Source organism: Lingula anatina, chromosome 2 (assembly GCF_051362555.1).
Source record: "Lingula anatina isolate TDL-2025a chromosome 2, LinAna3.0, whole genome shotgun sequence".
In the NCBI taxonomy this organism is placed as follows: domain Eukaryota; kingdom Metazoa; phylum Brachiopoda; class Lingulata; order Lingulida; family Lingulidae; genus Lingula; species Lingula anatina.
This window is the reverse complement of record NC_141768.1, coordinates 20562413-20589813: the sequence shown is the minus strand read 5'-3', so window position 1 is coordinate 20589813 and position 27401 is coordinate 20562413. Positions and strand designations below refer to the sequence as shown.

The 27401-nt window shown below is 38.0% G+C and overlaps 5 protein-coding genes across 5 annotated transcripts; 1 reads left to right on the top strand and 4 right to left on the bottom strand.

The window, feature by feature from the left end:
• Window positions 1-4449: 4449 nt before the first annotated feature.
• On the bottom strand, window positions 4450-7030 carry LOC106156673 (uncharacterized). The gene is made up of 3 exons (XM_087004076.1): window positions 6555-7030; window positions 5761-5913; window positions 4450-5198 (listed from the first exon to the last, which is right to left on the bottom strand). The coding sequence occupies exons 1-3, from the start codon at window positions 6772-6774 to the stop codon at window positions 5002-5004; spliced, it is 570 nt and encodes a 189-aa protein (XP_086860202.1). The 5' UTR covers window positions 6775-7030; the 3' UTR covers window positions 4450-5001.
• Window positions 7031-7444: 414 nt separating this feature from the next.
• On the top strand, window positions 7445-10873 carry LOC106156718 (uncharacterized). Its single transcript, XM_013532112.3, has 3 exons — window positions 7445-7829; window positions 8423-8569; window positions 8932-10873. Exons 1-3 carry the CDS (start codon window positions 7625-7627, stop codon window positions 9129-9131), a joined length of 552 nt encoding a protein of 183 aa, XP_013387566.2. The 5' UTR covers window positions 7445-7624; the 3' UTR covers window positions 9132-10873.
• Window positions 10874-11175: 302 nt separating this feature from the next.
• Window positions 11176-15568, bottom strand: LOC106156710 (ovochymase-1). Its single transcript, XM_013532100.2, has 9 exons — window positions 15432-15568; window positions 14857-15079; window positions 14045-14449; window positions 13670-13911; window positions 13201-13384; window positions 12992-13082; window positions 12261-12435; window positions 11808-11944; window positions 11176-11502 (listed from the first exon to the last, which is right to left on the bottom strand). Exons 1-9 carry the CDS (start codon window positions 15478-15480, stop codon window positions 11326-11328), a joined length of 1683 nt encoding a protein of 560 aa, XP_013387554.2. The 5' UTR covers window positions 15481-15568; the 3' UTR covers window positions 11176-11325.
• Window positions 15569-17187: 1619 nt separating this feature from the next.
• LOC106156709 (uncharacterized) lies at window positions 17188-21222 on the bottom strand. The gene is made up of 2 exons (XM_013532099.2): window positions 19676-21222; window positions 17188-18697 (listed from the first exon to the last, which is right to left on the bottom strand). The coding sequence occupies exons 1-2, from the start codon at window positions 20525-20527 to the stop codon at window positions 17618-17620; spliced, it is 1932 nt and encodes a 643-aa protein (XP_013387553.2). The 5' UTR covers window positions 20528-21222; the 3' UTR covers window positions 17188-17617.
• A 611-nt stretch (window positions 21223-21833) lies between these two features.
• LOC106156711 (V-type proton ATPase subunit D) lies at window positions 21834-25854 on the bottom strand. Its single transcript, XM_013532102.2, has 7 exons — window positions 25667-25854; window positions 25194-25311; window positions 24407-24554; window positions 23817-23861; window positions 22984-23154; window positions 22568-22646; window positions 21834-22386 (listed from the first exon to the last, which is right to left on the bottom strand). Exons 1-7 carry the CDS (start codon window positions 25705-25707, stop codon window positions 22239-22241), a joined length of 750 nt encoding a protein of 249 aa, XP_013387556.1. The 5' UTR covers window positions 25708-25854; the 3' UTR covers window positions 21834-22238.
• Between the last annotated feature and the right edge of the window lie 1547 nt (window positions 25855-27401).

Below are 27401 nucleotides of genomic sequence, written 5' to 3'. Positions count from 1 at the left end.
CTTATTTCTATAATGTTCATATTGATTTTGCCTTTCTTATTCCAGTATATAATCTTACATACTTTGTTTTCATCTTCAGACTTTTGATTATTCAAGCGTCGAAGTCTGACTTCCTTTGTGATTGTTAGAATGTTGAAAAATGTTATGAATTGATCATTCAAATGTTATTACTGTTTTAACCTTCTTGACTAACCAGTTTTGCCAGAAACCTTCTGGGTAAAGGTCATGAATTTTATTCACTGGTTCAAACAACTCCAGCAAAACACAGATTGATCATGCCTTATTATCAACCCTTTTCATCTAAAATATGCCAGATGTCAAACTCACCGCTTTCATCCATGCAATATTATATCGATGTCTTCAAAAAACATATTTTCTGGACCAATACTTGGTTTCTGTTCAGTTGTTACAATTATTTTTGCTAACGTTTTATATTATTAGTCTTAAGCAGAGGCGGATATAGGATTATTTGAAAAGGGTCCGCAAATGCGAAGCCGACCCCCCCCCTCCCCCCCCCCCCCCCCCAATTGGCGTGGGGTTTGGGGCCCGGTGATGGGCTGCGAATAATTTTGGTACTGAAGAGGGCGAACGGTGCAATTTGGTACGGTATAGAACTATGATTCAGCTGGTGAAAATTCTAATTTCAAGAGGGGACGATTTTTTTGATTGATTTCAGAAATCGAAGGGGGGATCAGGATCCCCCTGACACACACACCCTAAATCCGCCACTGCTTAAGGTATATTTGGGAAATAAAATGCTAATCAATCAATCAATCAATCAATCAATCACTAAGTTTTCTTAGTCATGCCTGTTAAACCAAACAGGGAGATAAATTCTACCATTTTCTTGTATAAAATTTTTCAGCATAAAATCTCTCAGACATGGGAAGTATTTCATAGTCCCCATGTCAACCAAAACGTGTATTCTCTGCATAGCTTTCAGTACCTTTCTATGTTCATGAAGCCGAGAAACCGAATTAGAAATGATACCGATCAAAAAATTCAACATCAGTATGGAAACAACGATTACGTACACAAAATGCTGAATCATGATGGCGTGCGATTTGGCAGAGAACGGCTCTACTCCCTGTGTGACGTCTACCATGTTAAGCATGACTTTGAACGTCGAATAAAGAGTCCACGCCACGTTAGCAAAATCTTGTCCTGGGCATGCTTCTTCGTCAACGAAAGAATAAAACATGACAAAGAAAGACGCAAGGAAGAGAGAATACAATAAAGCAAACTTTGCAAAATCTCTCACCATATGCTGAAGTACTGTTACAAAATATCCTATTTTGGGAAGAAGCTGCATAAGATACAAGATATACCATACGTTCAAGAGACAAGCCAGTCTTGTCAATGTGTATGTAAAAAAGTCATAAACTGCTTTCAATGTTGCATTGGCATTAGGAGTTATCAAAATCAACAATACTGATGTTGCCAAAAACAGAGCACGTAAAATATTTGCTCCTCTGTAAATGTTAAACGATACGATATAGTCTCGTTTTCCTTCCATGAGAACCTTCATGTACTTATTTTTGGGTCGATTTCTTTTATACAAATAAATCCCACCATTCACTGCCTCTGAAACTAGAACTATGACGCTCGTTACCATGACAAATACCAAAACATACAATCCGATATGCCTATGAAAAGAAGCAATACTGCCCAATTCAGAAACATCACAAAGTGCTCCAGCGGCAGTTGAATTCTGTAGGAATTTTGACGGCATAATTATATTAGGACGGAGGCTCAATATTGCAAACCAAAACGCGATCGTGAAAAACAGACGATAGAGTCCCGACAATCCAACGATGGCGCGGATATTTTTCATCCCAGTGTTTGCCCAAGTTTTGATGAACGGTGAGTTGAAAAACGTCTCGGTGTCTGGATCTTCCAAATGGTTCGACCTCAGTAAAGTGGTTAGATAAAGAGGATTTTTGTCGTGTCGTGCGTCGGGTGATTTGTTTGCAACATGGTAATCTGTGACATCGTACCACACAGCATGCCGAAGGCCAAATGACTTCTTGGGTACCATATAAATAGTTTCAGTATTCATTACTTGCTGTAAAAGGGACAATGAACCTAAAATGGCTGCCAGTTCCAGCGGACGGAGACCCAAGCTGTCTTCCATGTAAAGCAAGTGTCTCATTTCTTCTCGAGATTTCTGTTGATCCAAACTTCTGTAAATCTTGTTGTAAGTGCTACGTTTCTTTGGCCAGATTTTAGCGGACCACACTAAGGCGTGGACGATGTTTTTTCCTCGGTCCTTTTCATCATATTTTGCGCCGCTTTTCAACAAAAATTCAAAAGCGTTTTTCGAACCTGTTGCTGCTGAGAGAAATAAGGGGAGTGTGAATTCTTCACAATTTTTGTCAATGTAGGAAACTTCACCCAAACCGAGAAACGGACTGTTCACCAGAATCTCTCTTTGTTCTGGTTCTGCCTTGCTTAAAATGTTCCGCATTCTTTCCACATCGTCGTTCATTATAGCTGTCATCCAATTCTCTGATTCCTGCATATTTATCATACTGCATACACTCGCAATGTCCCAGGACTTGACTTTAAGGACACTTCTATCAGTCATTTCTAAATGTATAGTGTTGTGTCTTCTAAAAGAGTCCATTCTAAAAGAGTCTCACGTAAAAAGTAACAGGGCGGTAAACGTGTATGTCATTACACCAACCTTCTAGCGTATCAAGTAATAAAGGACTAATCGCCTCACCTGAATAAACGATTCTCTTTGAAGTCAACTCTGAGTCAACAGAAAACCGAACAAGCCATCAAATCACTTGAGAACAGACAAATTAAGCAGGTTGTTTTGTTTATTGGTAATGATTAGCAGGGTTCATTCCACTGGACCAAGGAGTCCATTTCTCCAGGGTTTGTTTGTGTATTTTGACAACGTGAATCAACATCCACGTCAAATTCCACTCAATGAAAACTTTGTATTGTAAATATATAGATTCTACCTTTCTATAACACTGTAAATAGATCAGCTTATTGAAGTATTTAGTTGCCAAATGTACATTACATAACAATAATTAACGGAAATTACCCAGTATTGATTGGCTAGAGTGTTAATTGCTGATGATATTGTAATGTACTTTTTGTTATGCAAAACCATGTGATAAAAGGGTAAATGGAGTTTTAGTATATACATATTGGATAATGTTTTGATCATTATTATCAAATATCATAACTGTCGCAGCCGATTCATCACGTCTGGTATTCTCCAGTTCTCCATTTACCTTGATCTTAGGTAACTTCCGTTCTGATACCAGGTCATTGCGACAAATTCTCAATTTTATTTTTTTTTTTTTTTGGTCGAGACCTGGTCCGGCGGTGTTCTGACAGCAAATTGAAGTCTGTTTATTTATTTATTTTTTTTTTTTTTTGACCATTTTATATTGAGAATCGTTCACAGGTCAACCAACACTGTCATATTTGCTATGTGTTTGACATGCACTACTGTTTCTCCTTGAGGAGACGATGATGAGAAAAGATAAAACAAGGACTATAAGGGTATAATCTTTTTGCAATCAAAGTACTGGGTTCAAAAGATCACATTAAGTAATACCACTTATAAATGTTCTTTGGATGATGAGACAGTTTGCAGGATTTTTATAGCATTGGATATCTTTATTCATATCAAGTAGCTTTTACGACTCGAAAACATGCTGCACCACTCTTGAAATAATGTTATTATTTAGCCTGTCTTAAAAGTTTCGTTATACGCAAAGCAAAATATCCCCCAAATTATTCTAGTAATTATTTACTTGTCTTAAATCTGTATTCACCTTCAACACTTACTCAACATACTTAGTATATTCATATTGCTTAAGGGTACCACTTTAAAGCTACGTTAAATAAAGAAACAAATAAACAAAGATACTATCTAGGCTCATTGTTTGTCAATGTATGTGTAGTCAGTCTCTTGTACCGTCTTAAATTTTCCCCACTAGCTTGCTGAATAAAAAATGTTTGAAAAAACACCCGGGAAAAGAATAGAATTGAAGTAACTCTATCCAACTGAATTTTTAAAAAAATAGATAACATTCCCGCTTGAAGTGGAATGTGTATACCTTTTAATATATTCTTATTCATATCTATCGAAAATAAGGGATTCTGCGAATAAATGTACATGTATGTTATTTTTTTCATGCATCGCGCCCTCGACAGTTACAAATTATCTACCAATTAATTATTTATTACAATAACAACCATTAACACAATGCAGAGGTACTTGCCGAGTGTGATCATAACTGCAGCAGTTGTGATGAGATACCGACTTTAACACAATGCAAGGTAGTTACGCTAGTAACTTAACGGTGGTTATATATTTGGGAGAACCCGCTGACCATGAAAATTTTGAGAAAAAGATAGAATTGCTGAAAGAAGTCATGGTTTGAAGATCCGTTATTGTTCACATTTGATTATAATCATTGCTAAACACTTGTTTATTTGATAACTTTTATTTCCTTATTTTCTGTACAAAATCTTGTCATCAAATTAGTCAACTAACCCATTTCAGTTACTCAGAGCTAGTCCGTTATACGGCATCCAAGCTACATTCGTTGGTGACGCACATATATAAATTCTGCTAAAATGTCATTTAATTCAGATATCATTTTCTACACTTTATTGTCTACACTAGGATCTGCCGTATCAAAAGAGAAAAAATGCAAACGTATTTACATAGCTGTACAAGGGAATGTCTTTTTGCTTTTCTGTCTATTTTACAAATGCAGTCAGTTTTATTTTTTGGCCATTATCTGAAGATTTTCATTCAAGAAACACCACATTTTCCAACCGCAGAAAATCGAAGCATGGTTTCCAGTTCCACGAAAGAAAAAACAGCATTATTCCAGTTCACTAATTCACCAGCGGGTGACTCAAACAAGATTACGAAGAAATGTGGGTGCTACAAGGAATGAACTAATATACTTCATAGCCAAAGTTTCATTCAAATAGAAACCTTAGTAGGTCTTAAAAACGATTTTAGTAGCGTTGAATCATCTGCTGTTGGATGTGGGCCGACTCTGCCTCCTCTTCTAAGAAACGCGTTTCCATAAAGACGGCAAAACCACAGAACATCATGGAGATTCCTGCCAAAAATGCAAAGATGGCGGAATAGCCTGCTTTCACGTTGGGAGTGTTGGCCCACCATAGGATGACTCCGGACAGGATGAAAATGGCTGGAAAATTAATATACAAAATATGATAAAGTGATGATAATGTACCAAAAAGCCATGTAAAAGAGATAAAAAAGATTTTCATAGCAATAAAGAAAACATGAAACTAAAGAAAAAACGTAATAAGTATAAGGGTTTTGAGTGATGCCTTCACAATTTTACACAGTCTGCGATATTTCAAAGTATGAGAGTGAGAAAAAAGCACTAGTAAACATTTAATTTAGACATTTTCTTTGCCAATATCACAGTTACATAATTGTAATTTTCACTTTGCGCGATTTAACAACCACCAAAATTAATAAATAAAAATAAGTTTTATGTGGCCTGCATTTATCTTTCAATTATCCAGTATATATCAAGTCAAACCATACACTTCAGTGGCGCATTTTAGGGGCGAATACAAAACTACAAGATAAACGACGAATTACCAAGAGGAACTCTAAGCCCTTTAAACTACAGTAAACCTGCCCACTATTTATCTAAGTCTCTGTAGGTTTCTTCAACCTTGCCCCCCACCCCACCCCCTCCTTCGAGGCCAAAACCCTGACCCCGACAGTATACTTACAGGTGAGCAGACAGAAAACAATAAGGGTGATGAGAACCAAGTGGGCATTCCTGCCAAATCGTGGCGTGGCTATATAGGTGGCACAAATAACAATACAGATGATTACACCTATCAGTCCGACCACCTCCAGAGCGCGAGCATTGTAGTGCCAATCTGTAATGAGAAAATTAGGACACTTTTAATAGAGATTCAAAGGTCCCATTGTAATTTTTAGATATATGTGCATTTACGATATAGACATTCTTGGAGAACAAAAATATTTTTCAAGATATTTGGTACATAGTGTAAAGGTCATATAAATAAAGATAATATAAATTGTCGCATAAATCTAGTCAACAGCCCTTGTGATATTGGACGCTTAAATGGAAAGAATGAATCACAAAATGTAAGTATAAGAAAATTCCACATAAGTTTTCAAATCTCTTAACTAGACATGAACTTATAATGTAAATTTGAACTGAATGAGGAAGTGAACTTAACCAAATCAAAAGCCGACTTAATGTATAACCATTTAAATTTTGATGCCTTATAAACATCGTTTTCGCTCCCAAATATTAATTTCACGAGACTTCTAAGCAAATTATACTTTATTTTGTCTTTTATATTTATTTTATTTTATAAATATCATTGGAAGCTGAAATGTTTTCGATAATTTTCATATATATTTATCTTGCAGTGAGAAAATTAAAACTGGTGTTTTCATTGCATGTTTGTAAGATATGCAATAGTTTTGCTTTGCCCACATATTGTATGATTCACCACATATAAACTGACTGAATCTTATCTATATTTACCTGAAGGTTCTCGCAGATAATAACAGTCACTGTAGCTGCCATCATAGCACGTCTGCCACAGTCCGTACGTGAAATACCTGTCAAGAGTGTCGGCGTCCCACCAACCTTTCTCCGACCAGTTTGGGGTTCCGAATGACACAAGGTGAAGCACGAAGCAGAGTACGATCAAAAACAGCGCAAACTTGATCCAGTTTGAGTAGTTTCTTACGCCAATCCCCATTATTGTCCTTACTTTGGCTCCTTCTTCGACTTAAAGTTGGAAAAATGCAAGTTTCTAGCGTCTCATAACACTTTCCCCTTACTCTCTCACCTTTCTTCTAATTACTAGATTCTTTCAACTGTTACCGTCGTCCTACCATCACTAAAATGATGGTAAAATTGAAGAAAAAAATTGAAATTCTCCCCACACAAGTTAAAACGGCTACACCTGTGAAATTTCAAAATGGCGACAACCGCTCTGCATCAACTGGGTCACAATGATTTACACATTAAGTCACGTGATCGCTTACCTGTACACTATGGAATGTGTCACCTGGGCTGACTTCCATTGGCATGACTCAAACTGAATATCTCAGCTATATATGTCTGCTAAAACCCGGGTTAAATGGCAAAATGAAGAGGAAAAGAAAAGTGTGTTGCTTGTAACATTTTATATTTCTCTTGTATATCATTTTTAATTATTTTATTTAAAAAGTGCCTCTAAAGCCCAATTATGCATTCTAAATCAATTTTCTGTTTTCACAATCTCAACTCAATGTAAATTATTTACTATATCCTTTGCATTTTGCTTAAAACTTCAACCAACTTATTATTTTTCCGCTCACAAGGAACACAGTTTAAAATTGCAAAGTTAATAGCAAGTGGATGTCACGTGACCCACAGGTAGAAAAGAGTCGTTATTATACTCTGCTGGTCGCAGCCATCTTTAACGTGCCATACAGGTCTAGTGCAGAGGAAGAACGACTGTTATATTCAAATGTGACACGAAGAAGTGTATTAAGTTCGTTGAATTGAAGTGATCGAGTTCTTGAACGAGCGAGGTCCGGTAGGGTGTACCGAATACTACCAGGATGGGTCTTTTAGCGTCCAGTAGGCTTGCCAAGGCGGGTTTGGGACTGTTGTTCCTGGGGATGGGTTTACATCTTATTGGCTTTGCCACGCCGGAGTGGGGGACTTCGGGTATCAACTACAGGAGAAGTTACTACGCGTCGTTGACTGAGGGTCTTTGGATGAGGTGCTCACTTAAAGGGTGCAACTACAGAGCCGTGCCCGCGGGTAAGGGGAGACGTAGCGTCCTTGTTGACGACACACTGGGTTTAATATTCGTACCTGTATAAAGTACATGATAATGTAGTTAGGATGGAGGGTCAGCATCTAAGCAAGTGCCCTTAAACATGTTATTGGACCCAAGATAAAATATCGGTAGTTTTATAAGGGAGACAACATCTGTATGTTACCTCGGTTAAAGATATTGTGCTAGAAATACCATTATTTGAAATATGTACTATACAAAAACACTGTATTTATTACACCTCGAGTTATAGTCACCTGTGACTTATAAACAAATAGTATAAATTCTAATGGCATTGTATACCTATTGAAACTATGTAAATGAGATTGTAAATTAATTTAGTTAAGAGAGTCTCGCAAATGAGGTAATCCTAGGACCACCATCTTTTTTAAAATACCTAGTGCATATTTCTGTCGCTTTTACGTACAAATTAAATTACCTCATTGTAGTGCAGTGAAGCAATTAGACCATCTGATTGGAATTTTAGTATCTAAATACTCGTGTCTTATCTTTTTTATTTTGGATGAGTCAAAAATCAGAAACAGTGAAATATTTTTTTATATATATTTTGTTTCAGGATTCGTTATTGTGACCGCTGTCTGTGAAAGTCTTGCTTTGCTGACTGTGCTGGCAGGATTCCTAGTGCAGTGTGTATATACCTGCTCGGATAGTAAGAAAACTAAGTGCATGACAATTACTATCCTCGTTTTATCGATCATCGCTGGTGAGTATTCCTTAGAAAGGCACTAAACTATCCATCAAAATTTTATGCAATATACCTTGAAAACCTTTAGAAAAATAATTTACTTAATCACTGGAATTATGAGGGTTTATATATGATATAGGCCTACATTTTTTAAAATGCAGAGATAATACTTTTTTCCTTTGCAATATATTGGTTACAGGAAGAATCAAAGAAAAGTGAAATAGAAATAGGAAGGAGATCGTGAATGATCTTCCCTGTCAGACACCATGAAAATACGTCACAATAAGTATTCATTTTGATGTGACATATTTATAATTTCCCTATCTACTGTCGGTTTAGACAAAATCTGGAGGTAAAATCACCACTTGTCTTATTTTCAGGACTTTGGATGTTAATCGGCAACATCATTTGGGTAGCAAGTTTAGAAAACCTCTATGTGGGCTACTCTTGGACACTGTCCTTCATAGGGGGTCTCTGCTGCATTGGTGCTGCCACCTGCGCCGCTTTGGAGCGAAGACAAGTGCCCACCAAATCTCCGCCACGACCAGATGAGAGGGTTGAGCGAGAAGACACTGTATGAGGTCCGAGAGCTGGGAGAGACATTGTTCTTATGAAATAATAAACTGAAGCATTTTCACCCATTTTCACGAATTTCTCGTTCCAATAGATAAAGCGGTTAAGAATGAGGGGTTTTTGAACACTCTTGGAAAATGATCCTATAGAGCATTAGGTTTACAACTATATAGTTCAGATTAACATAAAAGAAAAGAATATAAGCCACTACTATACACAAAACGAGTAAATACTGACACCTTCATTTTTCAAAATTTCTACTGAGATTGCCAAATCATATTCAGACCATTTGAAAAACAAACGTACTGTACATATGTCACTTAATTTTGTAGAAATCAGTGTTCTAGAAAAAGATTAATAATGTTTATAGGCTGAAAGCTTCAAATGCACACTGATCTATGATTGAAATGGAGGCAACTTCTGCAAAGAAGAGCAATTTTTACAACACAGCTTTTTGGCAAAAATGTATATACATTCCCTAGTTATCCACTTTTTGAGAAGAAGCATAGCTTTTACAACACACAAGTCTTATTGTACAGATCCGACTGAATTTTAGAGAAATTAATGTACTATAAGAACATGTCTTTATTACCTCCGCCAAGGAGGTTATGTTTTCACCCCTGTCTGTCTGTCATCAACATAACTCAAAAAGTTAAGGACCGATTTTGATGAAATTTTCAGGAACTGTCAGAAGTGAGCCAAGGAAGAGATGATTAGTTTTTGATGGTGAACCGGATCAATAATCAATCAATATTCAATAATAATAAAAAATCGCTGCCTTGGCGGAGGTCTGCGCTCTCGGAGTGCTTTTCTAGTAATGCTAATACATTGATAGCTTCAAACATAGGCTAATGCTTGACTAGACGAGAAGTAGCTTGTGCAAAGAGCCACAACAGTTTTCATATTTTGATATATGTATATATAGTACACGTGCTCATTTGTTATGCGCTTTCGGAGATACTATAGTATTTTACAATATAGGATTGCAGGAGTAGTTAGTAATGGCCCTATACCAAACTATGGTACAGTTGGTAACGAGAAGACCCATGTTAATAGCATTCAGCGATGGTCTCCGTGGACAAGTGCGCATTACTTACATGTAAGTCGACAAAATTTATTGTGAACGGGTCCAATATTATCAGCACACATTTTAAACGGAGATACCATCTCTACTGATGAAGAATAATTAGTGCATGTAACATTGCTCTTGTTATTTACTGTTTGCTAATTCTATAAACATGAAATATATTGAAGTTTGTTTATATTAAAACAGTTATGTATAATCACTATGCACACATTATGATAGCGTCCTTAAAGAGAAATATACATTTATACGTAAATTAAAAGGGACCATAAAGTGATTTGTATGCAAAATGTGAATCATATTTTTATACAGGGATTTCTTTTTTTATTTGTAGTTTACACCTTATAGAAGCAAATATATTTCAGTTTGATTTTCCTTTTTCTATTTTTTTTTGGGGGGGGGGGGCAGTTTACTCGTATTTGTGTAAATAACTTTCAACTTTTTGCACTAGGATGAATTAGATTTTGTATTACAGAAACGCTTGTAAAGTTACTTGTGTAAATAAACTAAACTACTGATAGTTTGTTGTAAGTGACATGTATCGGAAGTTAATACACTACGTTTGACATGTGTGCATTTGTTCAGTCAAATGCCATCGCACTGTCAACATCTATATCTATGTATCTGTATAAAAAAGAACAAGAATAAATTACCGAAAGTTTAAAGTTGGTGCTTTAGTTTCATCAATTCTTTTGCTGGGTGACTAAAAGTTAATTATTAAAAGATGAACAAAAAACATGTAGGCTCTTGTGTTAAAAGAACTGAGGAATGTTTTGCACCTTTCATTTCTTTGGCTGCTTCTTAAACCTTCACATGCTCTTCCAAGAGAGTTAGGTGTCCACGAATTGCACTGATAAGCAGTTAAATTAAAAGAAAAGGACGTATCTTCAAAATTAAATATTTGTTATTAGTTTATGTATCCTCTACTTCGTTCTGTGATACACTTATTTTCATGATAACATCAAGATGATTAGCAACGAGTTTTATTTTGACAGGCAAAAGCACAAATCACAGTACAAACCAATATTGGTATTGACAGTCTACTGCAAAATCAACAATTCAACTTAAAAATTTAATCAGGCTGATGCAAACTTTGCGTAGCGTTTTACGCAATTTCTTAATTGTCTGCCAAAATCTGCTCCTCGATCCAGTCGCGGAATTCAGACACGCGGGTATAAACGCTAGGATACCCCGCCGTTTGGCAACCAGTGCGACCCCAAGATGTTGCTCCCACCAAATTCCATAGGCCAGACCCACTTCTAGCCAAACACACCAAAGGACCGCCGCTGTCCCCCTGTAATTGAGGCATTCGACAGGAAGATAAAGGATGAATGTACACACACGCTTGCTCCAAATATGCATCAGCTGGCGCGCGCGCACACACACACACACACAGAGAGAGAGAGAGAGAGAGAGAGAGAGAGAGAGAGAGAGAGAGAGAGAGAGAGAGAGAGAGAGAGAGAGAGATCATGCCTGTGGTTTCCTAAGGAAAAGCCAAATGAAATAAGGAACTCACTGAAGGGTGAGAGTGAGATTGCTAGTTTAATATAAAAAATGTAACAGTGTGCAACAGATTCTGGGATTAAGTAAAACGCTTACGTTACAAGCACCGGTTGTCCCATCATTAATACAGACGTGAGTGTCACGGATATAGCCTGAACCCCAGTTGCTGCGACAGGTTTCTCTGTCTCTTATGTCAACTCTGAGTTCCTGGAGTATTTGCTCATTGCCAGTGCCTAGAAAATAAAGCCTTGGCCTTTTATAATATCATTTCAACAGTTTTATTTTCAGAATTAATTTAAGTGACGTAGAATATATACGTAACAATAAATGAGGCATTACTAAATCATTTTTTCAGTTTTGAAATTCAAATATACTAGGCTCACCGATGAGGGGGAGTAATTATTTACTCAAAGTTGGAGACTTTGGACGTGACAGTTTAATAACTTATTTAAGTTCTTAATGGCTGAAAGTGGTTGAAAAGAATGTGTGTGTGTGTGTGTGTGTGTGTGTGTGTGTGTGTGAATGAGGGGGGGGGGGGGGGGTACATACCCTTGGTATCTCCCCATCCAGTTATCCAGCACTCGTCACTTGCAGAATATTCCTCGCCGGGTTCCGGCAGACACGCCGCCCTCATATGGGGTCCGTCCAGACTCACGGGACTGGCGAGTTTCACCAGAGCGATATCATTGGGAAACCCAGCACCGCTTCCATCGTACTGGGGATGCTGAGCGCAAAATGACAAATCAGTACAATTGAGAGAGAGAGAGAGAGAGAGAGAGAGAGAGAGTAACCAATTTGTATAGAAGTTTAACTCCAACGCTGAATTCTTTGGGCTGACTGCATTAATAGCTGCGTAGCCAATGCTCCAAAATATCAAAATTAATTACAGCAAACTTAAGCTGTTACATTTTGAGAACGTTACGTTCCAAGTTGGGGCATTTAAATACATCCACTCAGGATAAAGATGGGACTAAATTGATTCTCAAGCTTTGAAACGTATTGTTTAAAAGTCGAAGCAATGTGACCTCCGTTTGACAACGTAAGAGCCAGTGTGGGAATCAATTTCAATTACGTTTTATCTATTGTATGAAACTGGATGGATCAAAAATCTCACTTTGAAACTCCTTAGACTAATAACACTGAAATGCTAATGAATTTTTTTAGTAGAAATGTTACAGTTATTTCACAAAACAAGAACCCGCATAGTCTAGATGTGAAGTATATTTTATACATGTATTTGCACGTTTGCATTACGGACGATAGACGTGTATTTCACTTACCATGATAAACCTTGCCACGCCCCTTTCCACTTCATTACCACTAGTCTGTTCTCTGTGATGTTCACCCAAAACAACCTTAAAAGCTGAGGTTCTGGAAGAAATGGAAAGGGAAGAATTTATCCCGCTAGGGTCATCAGAGAGAGAGAGAGAGAGAGAGATTTTCAGTGAAACAATTTTCATAATATAAAGGATGTAAAAGTTGTACGTACTGTTCACCTTCGACGCAATGTGCGGCTGTTATAACCCACTGGGCATTAATCAAAGATCCACCACAGAAATGGAAACTGCTCGAGGTTGTCTGAAGAGAGACTTGCCAGGGCCACGCATGTTCCTCAGAATCATCCCCTCCAACAATACGTGTTGACGCTGGTAACCGGCCACAGTTAGATGGGGCTATATATAGCAATTAGATGACAGTGATCAACGAAAACATGTAAAATCATATCAAGGGAAATCACTTATTTTGAAAATAAATATTGTCTGCAAATTTGCAAATGCACTTGACACCTTTTCCTAGAGAAGTTTGGTTCAACTTCATAATTTGGCAATTAAATCTTTCAGTAAATATGTTTATTGGTCTCTCTCTCTCTCTCTCTCACACACACACACACACACACACACACACACACACACATTCACAAACAAACGCGCGCGCGCATACACACACCAGCTACTCACATATCGATGGTAGACAACAGACATCAGCTGACTGTGGGCAAGAAGCTAGATCATTTACTCTTCCGCTTTCGCAGTCTGCCAGTGACGCCACGCACGAGCCACCACGCGATTCACAAGTAATAGGCCTGCTGACGAAACTTGCACTGAATCCTGTATTGGACACAGAGCTGTCTGACGTGAAAACAACTTTGAAACTTCCATCATAGAGAATGATTTCATCTGGGCGATTGGTTCCGCAATATCTGAAATGAGACAAAAAGCCTTTATGACAAGAACTACGTTAACAATTTATAAAGGCAGCATAGTTAAATTACTTTTTCAGATTTTTTTTATTTTTAAGAATTAGAAAGAAAAGCATACGCCAAGTGAACCTACTTTCCCTTTGAAGTCTCTTGTCCACCAGAAACTTCAAATATTTCGACAGCATCATAATTGCACGAAGAATGGGATTCCAGAGAGAAAACATCAAAAGTCAAAGTGATTGGGTCATCCAGCTCAGTGCTGATGGTCCATTCACAGTTCTGACTGTGAGGGTAATTTGAAGGGTAATCTGGAGACTGGAATATTCCAACTGTCGCCGTCGCAGTCAGTGTCCCGCCACAGCCATTTGGACTGGGGGTTGTTGTCGTTGTTGCTGGCGCTGGCGTTGTTGTTGGCGCTGGCCCCATGACGAATCCTGCTCGGAAACCACCTTTTGCAATAGAGCTGTCCGTTCTAAACTCCACCCTCAACGAAGCAGTGTTCCTGATGAAGTCCGCTGGTCTGGTATTTCCGCAGAATCTGATGGCGAAATGTTATCAACTATAATGTAGACCTGCAACATTTTGTCTGGGCATCTTAAAACTTTGTAAGTATGTTTGTGTGCATGCCTAGTGCGCATATTTGCGTTTAACACCTAAGATTCGATGTTTTTCACTGATATAAAGAAGAGCTGTGGGATATTAATATAAAAGCCAGTATAAGATAAGAGGTCTAATATTCCATTCATAAAATTGCCTCATTTTTTCTTAAGAAACATTCTAAACAATCGTTCTAAACAATTTCATGTTACGGAGCTGACTTGTTTGTCTCTAAATAATGCAATAAAATTATAAGGAGCCAATTTCGTATCTTTTTTGGGCTTAGTTTAATGTCCTGAATGGTCGGTTTAATGACGCAATAAGAAAAAAGTAATATAAAAGACTTACTTCCCCAATTCGGTATCGCCGTCAAAGACCTTGACATAGTCATAATTACACGAGGAATGATCCTCTATGTCAAAAGTGGCAAACCCCAAATACAGCCACCCATCGGGCCCGGCATTGAAAATCCACTCACAATTCTCGTTGTTGGAATAGTCGTAGGGATAGTTAGTCGAGTTGAATTCCTGTCCTTCCGAGGTCGCCGTCATTGTACCTCCACAGGCGTCACCTTCAGAAGAAAAGCACCATGCACATAATCATTTAAATCAATTCAATGGAGGTTCTATGAACCAGAAAAGAAGAGCAGTGCGGACAATTATATGATAAACTAAATAAAAAATGTGCCAAATTGAGTCATCTTTGAAACTGAAAACTAATTGTGATACATTTTGTGGCAGAAACATATTCTTTTATCCTAGAATCAAAACGACAGCTTTATGAATTTTGGCATTTTTCCTTGCATTTTATATTTTCAGTAAATCAAAGTACTATGTAAGGTTTTTCAAAATGTGTTCTTGTATTAACATTCAGGTTATCAGCAGATAATTTGTTGCCATATTTTAAAAAATATCAAAACTTACCCGGAGTGGCAGTCACAGCCAAAAGCATAAGAACTGTCAACGTCAGCATGATTCCTGGTTGAAGCAGGAAATACCGCTATCTGCACCAAAGAATAGGGTTGGACTTATATATATACACATGCCGCGTGTGTACAAAAACTGCTGTCATTTTGTGAATTTTAATCTGAAGTGTTGCAATTTATTTCTGAAGACGTGTTTATGGGCTTTATGGAGCCACAACAGCTGGTAGAAAATACACAATACGCAGATCTAGACTATCGTCCTATTTTAGGACAAATTGAATAATTTTCAGTTAAGATACGGACGTCTGCTCCTTATAATATAGTCCACAGCGTACATGTATGAATGTATATGTAGACTAAGGTTTGGTCCTTTTTAATTTCAAAAAGTATCTAAATTATGTCAGCTTTGAACAAAACCGTGTGGCGTACCTAACTGCGAAATGACACAGCGCAGGCTCGGAGGTCCTTCAGCTGTGAAACGACCAAAATGGAGGCCCTCAACGTGACCAACTAGTGGTCTTAACTTACAGTGAAGAAGACTCTTCATCTGAATTATCGCGTTGCTTATTGTACAATTACAATTTAGATTTTATAGATGTTATATAATGGATTACAGCTTGGCAATTTTACCTGTGTGCAAATTGTAGTAGACTGCTTGGCTGCAGGGTTTACATTCTTGTTAATCTCCGATTTCTATCGTTTTTTTTTTTTTTTTTTTTTTTTTTTTTTTTTTTTTTTTTTTTTTGGTGTTTTTTTTTCATAATTATCTCTGTTTCTTTTGTGACGAACTGTGTGTTCTGGAAACTCTACGGACATCTGCTGAAAAAGAACGCCTCGGGCTCATTCCCAATGAAACTATCGTTCTACTTAGATCAATCCAGCTCTGCGGGGACACACGCTGAATGCAATCAGATTAACAGTTAACATGCCTCCTCCTGGAGTTGAGTGGAATATAGGAAAGCTCTTGATTATATAAGTACGTTGGAAACAAGAAGAGGCGTGTTAATCTGATTGCATTCAGCTAGAGTCCCCTTGGAGTTGGATCGATCTACGTAGATCGGTAGTTTATTGGGAATGAGTCCTCAGATACTCTCAACAAAGGGTAATGGTCTCCATTCTATATGTTCTAGATATGTAACACCCCTTCCGTTCGTGTACCTTCGATATTTTCGCTGTCAATATTACAATAAGGTCAGATTGATTTCACTTTATACATTTCTAGGCATTTCTCTGGCACATAATTATTTTGTTTTTCTGGAATTGTCGGCCGCTACAAACAGCATAGTTAAAAAGAAAAACAAAACATTTGCTTACAATAAATGTTAGATCACGTTATCTTTTAATTTGAGCAAAAGAAGAGATGGCAACAATTAATACCACGTTTTGCCGCGTGCGGATGTTTTATAGAATCAGTACCCGTTAGTTTTGTAAATTTAGTGCTCTTGAAAAATGGATAAACATTTAAATGTCACATGATAAAGCTAAGCGATAGTTTTATCTGGCAGACGCCATCTGAATAGAAAAAAGGAGGACAAATGACACACGTTCTAGATTATTGTGTGCAGCTACATAATAAATGTATGTGGTAGAAAAGGGAAACTAGACAAAATTCATTTATGTAACTTGATGGTGTATGCAGTTTATTAATACTCCATTATAACGAACTGCGGCACATGGGCTGCGTGCTTACATGAACAGTACACAATATAATTGAAGATCTTTCACCGTATACAACAACACCCACTCATAGGAAATATTTTCCATGGCTGGAGATTTATTACATACATAATGCTATTTAGAAGCCTAATGCGTATTATTAGCTTTAATACACTATTTAATGTACAATTTTAGTGATTGCCGGTGGAGGTGAGAAATGACTTGAACCATGCCATTCTGACACTGTGCCGCAACCGTATAACGCAGATACCCAGATATTTACCTTACGAGGAAAATGCATGATCACTGGATGATTTCAAACAGGCTCAAATTTCATATTTCATGCAATATTACCCTTATACGCGGATAATAATTTTGCTGTACTGATGATCTGCTTTTACTTGAAAGAGATGTGTGAATACGATACAAATGGACCACATTAATGGGATATCTGGGGTAGGTTCTGTCAGGTTTTAGGATGTCTAAAAGTTTGACAGTGTTGACACGTAACTAGGTTCTGTCAGATCATTACAGTTGGCAGTCATGAGGAGGTATATCGTGTGTCCACCGGATGCTCTGGAGAGGGGGAACGATCCTGGGGAGGGCGGTGAGCGGATTCAACCTGATGAAGTCCAGTTCCTTTTCATTCAGTATAACGCGTATCTCTCTGTTACAATGTCCCAAATTTAAGGCACACAGTTGGGGGCATTTCATGTTAAGTTGTTGGACATCATGGCACTCGTAAAGATTGACGTATTTCATGGAAGGCGACTCAATGGAAAGTTTTCTTAGAGCTAGACATTTCTCTAAATTCAAGTATGATATATTGCTACAACCCTGTAGCGCCATCTGTAGGACGTAGTCAGTAAGCTGGCAGCGGTAGAGCACAATCGTGCTGGCAACGGGCGTGCACACTGCCAATAGATCTAACGCACAGTCGAAAAGACGCAGAAGACCTATAGAGCCGCAAGCCTGAATAATGCAGGAGTTCAGACACAGCTGCACGTCACTGCAAATATTGACGTCTATACAGTCAACACTGACACACTGTATAGTAAAGGTTCGCAATGCTGGTACGTCGTGGAGAGAGACTTTACACAGGTGATTCGCCACCACGTATAAGTGCTGCAGATAGCCGAGATCGTTTTCAGTATCAGCATGCAGCAAACGTAAAGATGGTCCTCGTATATGCAGCGTGCTGCATGAAAAATCACTGAGTAAACAGATCTCTTGTAGGTATGGGCAGGATACTTCGTCTAAGTGTAAAGACGACCCCGAGATTTTACCTAGCCTCAGGCACACCAAAGTCTCATTGTTTCCCAACATAGTCCGTAGAGAATCAGCTTCGAGTTTATCACAGTGGCTGAGCTCTGCGACTGCTAATCTGTCGCTCTTGACGTTAAGTGTGCGTAAAGATCCGCTGCCGTCTACTTGAAGACGACGTAGCGTTGGCGCTAGTATCTCTAAGTGTTCAAGTGACTCCATACCGTAGTCTAAGACGGCAGAACGTAGGTTGAAACCAGTGACGCTGACAAATGACACGTTCCATAAGTTGTAGAGGTAGAGTTTCTGTAGGGAGTTGGAGACAAGGCGGATACCATGAAGTCTCTGAAATGAAAAAAAAAAAAATGAACTAAGGACATTGTTAATATTGTGCTTATTGGTGTTTAAGTATGATAGTTTTTGGACCATTGGCCGGTCAGGTGGGCGATTGGTCAGTCAGTTTAGACGTCTGTCAAAACGTCTTTCCACAGGCCCAATTCTGTAATATATTGCATTGTTTTTAAGTTGCAATTTTACTTCACTAAAACACGATGAAACCAAACAGTCAGTACCTTTCAAACATGCATATTTGAAGAATGATAAAAGCTCACGCTACGGATGCTACCCAGGACTCAAAGGTATTTTCCTTTCCTTGACGCCAGTTTTTGCGGTTAAATGGTAGTGTTACTTGTTGTGACGGTGTCATGTGCGAGAGAGTCCCCTGTGAGACTAGATTTCAACCCACTTCATTACGCCACGCTAACCATAACCTGTGTGATGATTCTACTGTAGGGCGGACTCTCTGCTACAATGAGCCTCTTTTTTATAACGCCGGTGTAACGTGACAGAGAGTCCCCCATGACAGAGTCCGCTTCCTATTCATTTGTACAGATAAGCCTCGCCCTAGATTTTGACCCACCTAGGTCAGGCTAACCCTAACCATAATAACTACATGGAGGGCGGACTCTCCGTTACACGGACCTTTAGTTTCGTTACACCGGGTCTATGAAATCAGGTAAATGAAAAATCAATGATATATCTTAACCAAGATTAACTACACAGAAAACCCACATATTACCGCGAAAGAACGTAAATGCACCCTGAACTAGAGGCTCTTTTTACGTTCTTCAGTCTTACCTAACACACCGGTACTGGATCGTGTTTCAAGTATGTCAAAAGGGTGGAGCATCCGTTTTCCATGCAAATCATTTTTTCGTTTGTTTGACAAATTATTTAGAAGGGAGAAAATCCCCTGTTGCCATTCCCTCGTCCCTCTAATGCGTCTTTCGTTGTCCAACATATAAAAAACGAGTGAAAACTTACCTCACAATTACTGACACTGAGCTTCTTCAGGTTAGTCAGATTATTGATAACGCCCCAAAGCTCCTCCATCTCGATGGGCACGAAGTGAATACAAAGGACAGTGACCAGTCCGGCCAATCTGGAGTCCGACACACCCTGGACAGTCCTTAACCCCGCCATCATGGCACTTTCACTTCTATGGTGGTTCAGCTGCAGGTTGGAATTCACTTTCAATTTCACGACTTCAAGACTTGATAGGTTCTGCAGAAAATTTAACACTCCGCGTGCAGTTAAACCCCAACAAGCATTTAGAGAGACGCTTTTTAACTGACGATACGACTTCACTAGTAATTCTAAATCTGAATCTTTTAAGACGTAGCCTCCGTTAATTTGAATGGCCTCCAGAGTAGACAGCCGTGAAAGGCTATTAACAACTCTTTCTGTCCATAGAATGGGTAGGCGTAGCGTCTTCAGGGCAGGTAACTTGGTGATTAAGACAAATATAGCTTCGTACACTGGGGCGCTGTCGCGCCACGTGAGTTTCTGAATATGTTTCCCATATACCGTAAGAATGGTAGACACCATGCCATACTGCCAGGGCTCGAACCCAACGGGATCAATGTGAACTGTACGCCACAGGAAGGGCGTATTCTGTAAAACTCGTCTCCATTTAGAACAAACTGTCCCGAGGCGTGGCAGCTGGTCTTCAACAGGCTTGAGATATATGAATATTCTTGCCCACAGTTCGTCAGGAAGAGACAACCATGAGTTTGATGTCGAGCTCTGCACTCCCGCTGTGTTTCCGTTCACGTCACGTCCAACGGTTGTTTCGACGTCAACTGACCCTCCTAACGTGGATCGCTTGCGCGTCATTCTTCTCAGTCATACATTCCACGACTCTGTTGAATATTCTAAAGAAAGATAAAATCTCTGCAGTGTATTTCTACTTTTTTCTGTTCACTTCCCATTCTTCGCCAGCTGTTGCCAGCCATTCATGAGAAGCCTCGTGCGTAAAATGTCAGCTGGAGTATTGCGGTTCATTCATAAGTTTGCCCACGCAAAATGACGTCAGCGCATCACTAACCTGGTTATAAAACCCTGATCAGACAAAAATACCTCATGTCATCGCCACAATAACAGGAAACAGACTAACACGAGCTCAATAGCACCGTTAACTAACGCCTCGTCAACCAATCAATATTTCGAAACACAGTTACAACTTGTTCCTGCTTAGGGTTTATCGCGACCGTTTTGGCACGGAATCCAGATAAACATTTATACAAACACCAGCGCGCAAACACACATAAAATATTCACCTTCAGTTAAACGAACAGCTGGAGATAACACGGTGTAAGTTTGTGCCACCAAAAGAATTTAATGGCATGAGATAATACAACTCCATGAACAAGGTGCAAGCATACTTGCCCTCCCTATTTCTAAGCACTCAGATAAGGAACAATATTTACCTCCATGGTATTTTAATATCACATAATCTTAATATAACCTTCATTTTCTTAGCATTTAACAGCTAAAGGACATGTATCGATTGGTGATCATCTCAGTCTCAACTCGCTCATACGAAGGTTTCATGCAAATCGATAACTCTTTAATCTTAGCAGATGTAGCTAACTATAGTCGTCTCGCTTTGTCACACCCACGCGTTAATATAATCTTAAAACAGACCGGCTGCTATCGTTTTCTGTCTGGCTCAGTGCGTGTACTGTTTCAGTGACTGAATAACATGCACGTTTTCTTAATTATCTATTTTATTTACAATTCCTTCTTTGTAACTACAAAAGCTAACAAATTCTTAGTGAGAATTTTTCGGCTTCTTTTACATGAATATTTTTCAAACAAATATCCACCGCTGACAACACCGCTTCTTTAAAGAAGACAGTTTCTCAACTTTCTAACGTATATTGATACGAAGCTAACGCTGCCCTCACCCTTGTAATGAAAATATTACTGCACTTGTGACATAACGGTGATTCGCGATTATTGCACTTTCAACAAATAAAGACGTCAAGCAGGAACGTCACTACAAATCACAAAACCCAGAGATGATGTGATTGTTACCAAAGACAACATTTCCAATACAACTCGGTATAATGTCATTGGCAGTTTCCATAGTCAATTAACATATCTATATATTAATAATAACAACAATATTAATAATCCCTTCTCGTTGACAGGTTTATAATGCAATACACATATACAATTATATCTAATGAATCCATGTCAGGATGTCATATTGTTTGCTAATTCAAAATGAGCATCCCTGGCAGAAAGATGCTTCTGAAAACACATTTTTTACAGTGGGAAAACGCCTTGAGCATGTCTAGCTTATACTGCTTAGTAAACATGGTCTTAATAGAAGATCAGACGGGAATTTTAAGTCCTCAGTGTAGAATATCGACACACGAAAGATCTTGAATTTAGGGAACCATCACTAATGAATAACATAGAAAATGGTATGTAGTATTTAACCCGTGCACTGGTCCGTTATTTATAAACTACATATTACGCATAAATATTTCTTACACTCTGTTTCAGCTGAACTTTGTTAACTGCCAAGTATTGTTTGCTAATCAGTAAATAACAAATCAGTATCTTCTTCGTTATCCAGCAAATTTGGTTGAGAGTCAGTCATCAAGCCTTCAGCTTGCAATTTCTTCTTTTTCTTCTCAGCTTGGTCTTTCAATATCTTTTTCTTTTCTTGAATCTTCTTTAGTCTAAAAATGTAAAAATCTCATAAGATAACAATGAAAATCAATTTCTCACCATAAAAAATTAACAGCACAAAAGAATTGAGATTTGGAAAAGAAACCTGGGTACATTCACCATCATTTTTTAAATGTTCACATGAAACAAATAACCCCTAGTAATGCATTTTCAGTCTAGGATTAAATTTACCTGTAAAATTCTTCCCTTTCTCTTTCATCTAGCTCTGTGGTAATATATGCCAAGGTCTTTTCTATCCTGGGAATGATCACTGGAAGAAAAGTCAGAATATTAAAAGGAGACACATCAAAACACACTGTTGAACCACATAACTACTCAGACTCTGCTAATTTTCTTAACTTTACCTGAGACCCATATAACCATAATACCAGCCTTCACTTTCCATATGTTTATAAAAGTATGTAAATAAATAAATATTAGGATGAAGGAATATTCATGAATAAAAACAATAAACTAACTTATCGAGTGAGCGAGTTTGGGGATTAATCTAAGAAGAAACATCACATAAACATGCAGTCAATTCGACAGATAAAGATGTCATAACAGTGGAAACATATTCTTTTCAAATTTCAGCGTCAACTACCTACCATGCTCTATGGCATTGACTCTTCTATTTGTAATCTTGATGACCTCATCCAAGGTCACAAATGAGGTTTGTAAAGAAGCCAGCTCCACCAGAAGTTCTACAGCCTTGGCATAGTTCTTCTTCAACTTGTCAATCTGTTGGCCACCTCTTGACAGGCCAGTCAATTCATATGCTGAAATAGTAGAGTATCAATGCTAGAAAACATCCCCAAGAGTACAGTGCCAAAGAATAACAATTCTTCTGAAAATATGTGCATAACTGGATTCAGTTAAAATTGTAATCACTTCTTTCCTTCCTGAATAAATGTCTAGACTGAAAATTTCATCAAAATTTGTGAAAAAAAAAAATTGAGACGTCTTGTTTGTTACCAAATTGACAAACCAACACCAATAAAAAATATTAAATTGTTTGGTGGCAGAAGTTGTAAGCAATATGTGCATAATTATTGGGCTTCTTCATATGTCTGACACTGTCAGAATCACAAAAGATAATTACTGGCAAATATTTGATGCATTTAACAAACTACAGGTGGATTTCTTTGTTATTTTAAATTAATTGGTTTGTAAACATTCATAAAAAATATTTTTCAATTTTTTGAACATCTTTAGGCAACAAGTAAGCACATACAATAATGAGTAGTAATATTTTCAATTTGGTTTTTAACAGCAGCATAAGGACTTTCTTTATCATAGAATAATTCACATTACTGCACATCTATCACAATGAAAAAGAAAAACAGCCCAAGTCAAACTCAGATGCATCAGCTATTTGACATGCACCAGCACTGAGTACAAAGAACAGTAAGATATGCCAACAAACAATGTATTTACTCACTATCAGTTCCATCTTGATACTGCTCAAATACAGGTAAAGAAACACCTGGAAGAAATTGTTAAACATTTTAATATCTTAAAAAAACAAACACAATCACTATATAGACATATAAATAAATAAATAAATATATTCATAGATTGAATACATTTAAAATAGCTTCTTCAGACTCCAAACTGATTGGGTCCATAAAGATGTCACCAAATAAATTTTGTCAACTGGTGACAGGTTTAAGAGAAAACACTAGTTTAAATCATGGCTGATCAAAATCTGTTTACAGTAAATATATGCCAATAAAGGCTGCTGGTTTCTGAGTATTTTCTAAGTTATCATTAGTAAAAGTGGGGTTGGGGGGGGGGAGGCAAAGTTTTTCCATGAAGATAGAGTGAGTTTTGAAGCTGATAACCATTATCTGATTTACATATGCACTTGAATTATCACTTCCATCCTTTTTCAAAAGAATACAGAGGGCATTTATAACCCAACCCTCCCCTCCCGTCTAACCTTTATAGACCTGTGGATATGATGATAAAAATGGATGACACCAAAGTGCATGATATTGCTGTATTTCATGCTCCAGTAATTCTCCTTACCAGCCACATTGTCCTTCTTGGAGCGTACTTTAACCTGTGCTTTGCTGACGTTCTGTAGCACCATGTGTGTAAAATCTCCTGTGGCAAACTTGGCCTCGGCCAGAGAAAAAGCTGCCTCCTTCATCACTTCACCCATTGTGGTCTTTGTCTGGAAAAATTATTAGAAACTTAAATATTAATACTTGTGATATATGAATTTTTATTATTTTCAGACAAAAAAAAGCCACAAGTTTGAAATGACAAATTCTTGGAAATTTTCATATTATCACTTGTGAAACATGAAACATATTTTGAACCTAGGCAACACCTAGGTGACATGCATACTTTTCAGCCAAAAAAGTCAGTTTTGTAATGATGAATTTTAGCTTTTTTTAAATCTACAAATGCATTACTTTGTTGTCAAAAGGAAATATCCCTCAATCACTGAAAAAAAAGTGTAAACCAGATGGGTTATGGATCTCTAGTTGACCTACAGTACAGATGTTTTACATATGTGCTATGCAAGCTATATATACATGGCGGATAGAAGCTGCCATTTAAACAATCTTCTCTTGCACATTCATTACACTGTGCTATTAATGGACCAAATACCCTGGGAACACTACATTAAACGGATACTTAAATGATCTATGAAGTGCCCCCCCCCCCCCATCAATTTTGTCACCATCAGCGTCATATATAATTTGCTTTCTCTGACATAAAACTTGCAGGCCAGTTAATGCTTTTTAAGTACGTTTTTCAAAACCTGGTGATGTTAATGGCGATTCTATTCACTCTGGACACATACCTCAATTATCCTTTTCAGAATAAGTCTAAACCTTAGTGTCAATGCATCTGCCTTCTTCTTCAGTAAGCTATGGCCTTTCTGAGCCCCTTTGAGACGGGCCTTCATTATGGTCATGGCCCTTGACATGAGAGATATACAGAAATATATATTTTAAGTATAGCCTTACACAGATATCGGTCCGTGCGGAATGAGAAAAAATAAAATGTAGATACGGACAGAGCGCCATAACTTGGTGCCCCCCTCTCTCCTCTCGGTCTACAATAATGGATTAACGTGTGAATTGATCAAATGTAATTAACTTTGCAGCACTTTGCGTATTAGAGAGAGAGAGAGAGAGAGAGAGAGAGAGAGAGAGAGAGAGAGAGAGAGAGAGAGAGAGAGAGAGAGAGAGAGAGAGAGAGAGAGAGAGAGAGAGAGAGAGAGAGAATTTAGAAAACTACATAAATGGCATTAAATGGCATTCATGAACTTACATTCGTGAAGGAAAAACGTTGATGCGATCTTTCCCCGACATGTTTGCAACAATCCTGTGAGTGTCAGCTGACGGGAAGTAGAATAGAACGCGCGTAGTAATGTTGATCCTATTTCCTGTTTTCCAGTCGCCAGTTGAAGCTTACGAGATCTCGTATAATAAATCGGCTGATAAAAACTGTAGACTCGTGACTTTTAATTAGGCCTACTAACGTTAATTATACAGTAATTCTACGCGATTAGTGGTACAAAGGTCCACTATTTCAGAAAAAAAGACCCCCCCCCCCTTTTTGAAATTACTGGCTACAGGCCTGCAGTACCTTATGTAGTAAAGTGGAAGTTAATTTCTTTTCCTTGGCGCAGCGACTTTAAAAAAAAATATGTGGCAAGTCTACCAGTATCTACGTGTACAGTAGCTTTACATGGCGTTAAGAGTAAATGGTCGAAAGGGAGTAACTGAAAAGAACCACTGTAAAAGAAAAGAATGTGACACTGGGCTTCTTTGTCAAAAATTCTGTCAGTTAACAAAAAAAAAAAAAAAAAAAAAAAAAAGCCAAGGGCGGATCCAGGATTATGAAGGGGTGGGTTTTTTATTTTTTAGGAAAGACCGGCCTCGCCTCGGATTGGGAGGTCGGCGTGGGGTTCAAGGGCCCAGAAAATTTTTGGTGTTTTGGAGGGTAAATGGTGCCATTTGGTACGGTTTAGAAGTAGGGCCCATGATTCAGCCAGTCAAAATTATAATTTCAAGAGGGGAATATTAACATTCAAAATGGATCACCCCGGCGCCCATTAATGGTGGAGAAGGATGAAACAAGTGATACATGTATAATAGACAAAATGACGTAGAAATACATTTACAAAGAGGGGGTGGGGGTCAGGAGCCCCACTGTTCTGTTTTGCCCGAAATTTATGTATATATACATATTTTGTACATTGTGGAATAAATAGGCTATATAGGCCTATCTATCTCGGTTTTGATTTACATTTCAAATTGGAGTGTTTGTTATGTACACTGTATGTAGTTATCGAACTTTGAAAATGCGCTTTTTTCGCGAAGTCTGGAAGTTAATGAGATGTTCTACTACTTCTTGTTTCATTTCACACATTTCACCACCCCCCCTCCGGCCCTTTAGCTGGTACTGTTATGTAAGCATAATTTAACTTATTTTTTACCATAGGCGAATGTGAAAGTGAAAAAAATCATTAAGTCATAAATATATCATTTGTGTGTAATTTATTGTGGAGAGTGTAAGGTCACAATGGTGTTTGACATGCCTTGATCCGATAAGAACTGGGGTATTTAAACAGCTATTCTTTTTGATTAAATTATTTGCAGCTCTTTTCCATTGGGCTCTGCAGAAACTTTGCTGACTGGTCCTAATACGGCAGTAGAGTAAACAGTAGAGAATTTAAGACTTGGTAGTGAACTATGGCATCTGCAACAAAGATGGGCTATGGGGATAAAGTCAACTTAGTTAACTGTATTAAGCTACATGAACCTGGACGTTGCCTGTTGTATGCTACGTGTCTGTTTGTGTGCCAGGATCTGATCAACAGACACTGGGTAAAAGAATCCAAGATAATGTGTGTTTGTGATTTAAAGGCACGCTTAATTGTGAAGGAAACCATGGCGTTAAATTTGACAAAGGTGGAAGAACTTGGTTTTGCAGATAGAGCGACTGTAAAGATTGGCAATGATAAACCTCAAAGTTTCAATTATGATTATTAAAACTGAGT

What these genes read in the sequence shown, in the direction of transcription:
- LOC106156673 (XM_087004076.1), bottom strand. Translation starts at nt 6,774, where the DNA reads ATGGGGATTGGCGTAAGAAACTACTCAAACTGGATCAAGTTTGCGCTG. An exon ending in TTATCTGCGAGAACCTTCAG is followed by an intron (nt 5,914 to 6,554) that starts GTAAATATAGAT and finishes TTCTCATTACAG; the next exon opens with ATTGGCACTACAATGCTCGC. An exon ending in TGTTTTCTGTCTGCTCACCT is followed by an intron (nt 5,199 to 5,760) that starts GTAAGTATACTG and finishes TTAATTTTCCAG; the next exon opens with CCATTTTCATCCTGTCCGGA.
- LOC106156718 (XM_013532112.3), top strand. Translation starts at nt 7,625, where the DNA reads ATGGGTCTTTTAGCGTCCAGTAGGCTTGCCAAGGCGGGTTTGGGACTG. An exon ending in CTACAGAGCCGTGCCCGCGG is followed by an intron (nt 7,830 to 8,422) that starts GTAAGGGGAGAC and finishes ATTTTGTTTCAG; the next exon opens with GATTCGTTATTGTGACCGCT. An exon ending in CGTTTTATCGATCATCGCTG is followed by an intron (nt 8,570 to 8,931) that starts GTGAGTATTCCT and finishes TCTTATTTTCAG; the next exon opens with GACTTTGGATGTTAATCGGC.
- LOC106156710 (XM_013532100.2), bottom strand. Translation starts at nt 15,480, where the DNA reads ATGCTGACGTTGACAGTTCTTATGCTTTTGGCTGTGACTGCCACTCCG. An exon ending in GGCTGTGACTGCCACTCCGG is followed by an intron (nt 15,080 to 15,431) that starts GTAAGTTTTGAT and finishes TTTCTTCTGAAG; the next exon opens with GTGACGCCTGTGGAGGTACA. An exon ending in CTGTTGTCTACCATCGATAT is followed by an intron (nt 13,385 to 13,669) that starts GTGAGTAGCTGG and finishes TGCTATATATAG; the next exon opens with CCCCATCTAACTGTGGCCGG.
- LOC106156709 (XM_013532099.2), bottom strand. Translation starts at nt 20,527, where the DNA reads ATGACGCGCAAGCGATCCACGTTAGGAGGGTCAGTTGACGTCGAAACA. An exon ending in TCAGTGTCAGTAATTGTGAG is followed by an intron (nt 18,698 to 19,675) that starts GTAAGTTTTCAC and finishes TTTTCATTTCAG; the next exon opens with AGACTTCATGGTATCCGCCT.
- LOC106156711 (XM_013532102.2), bottom strand. Translation starts at nt 25,707, where the DNA reads ATGTCGGGGAAAGATCGCATCAACGTTTTTCCTTCACGAAT. An exon ending in GTATCAAGATGGAACTGATA is followed by an intron (nt 23,155 to 23,816) that starts GTGAGTAAATAC and finishes CTACTATTTCAG; the next exon opens with CATATGAATTGACTGGCCTG. An exon ending in GAAAGGGAAGAATTTTACAG is followed by an intron (nt 22,387 to 22,567) that starts GTAAATTTAATC and finishes TTACATTTTTAG; the next exon opens with ACTAAAGAAGATTCAAGAAA.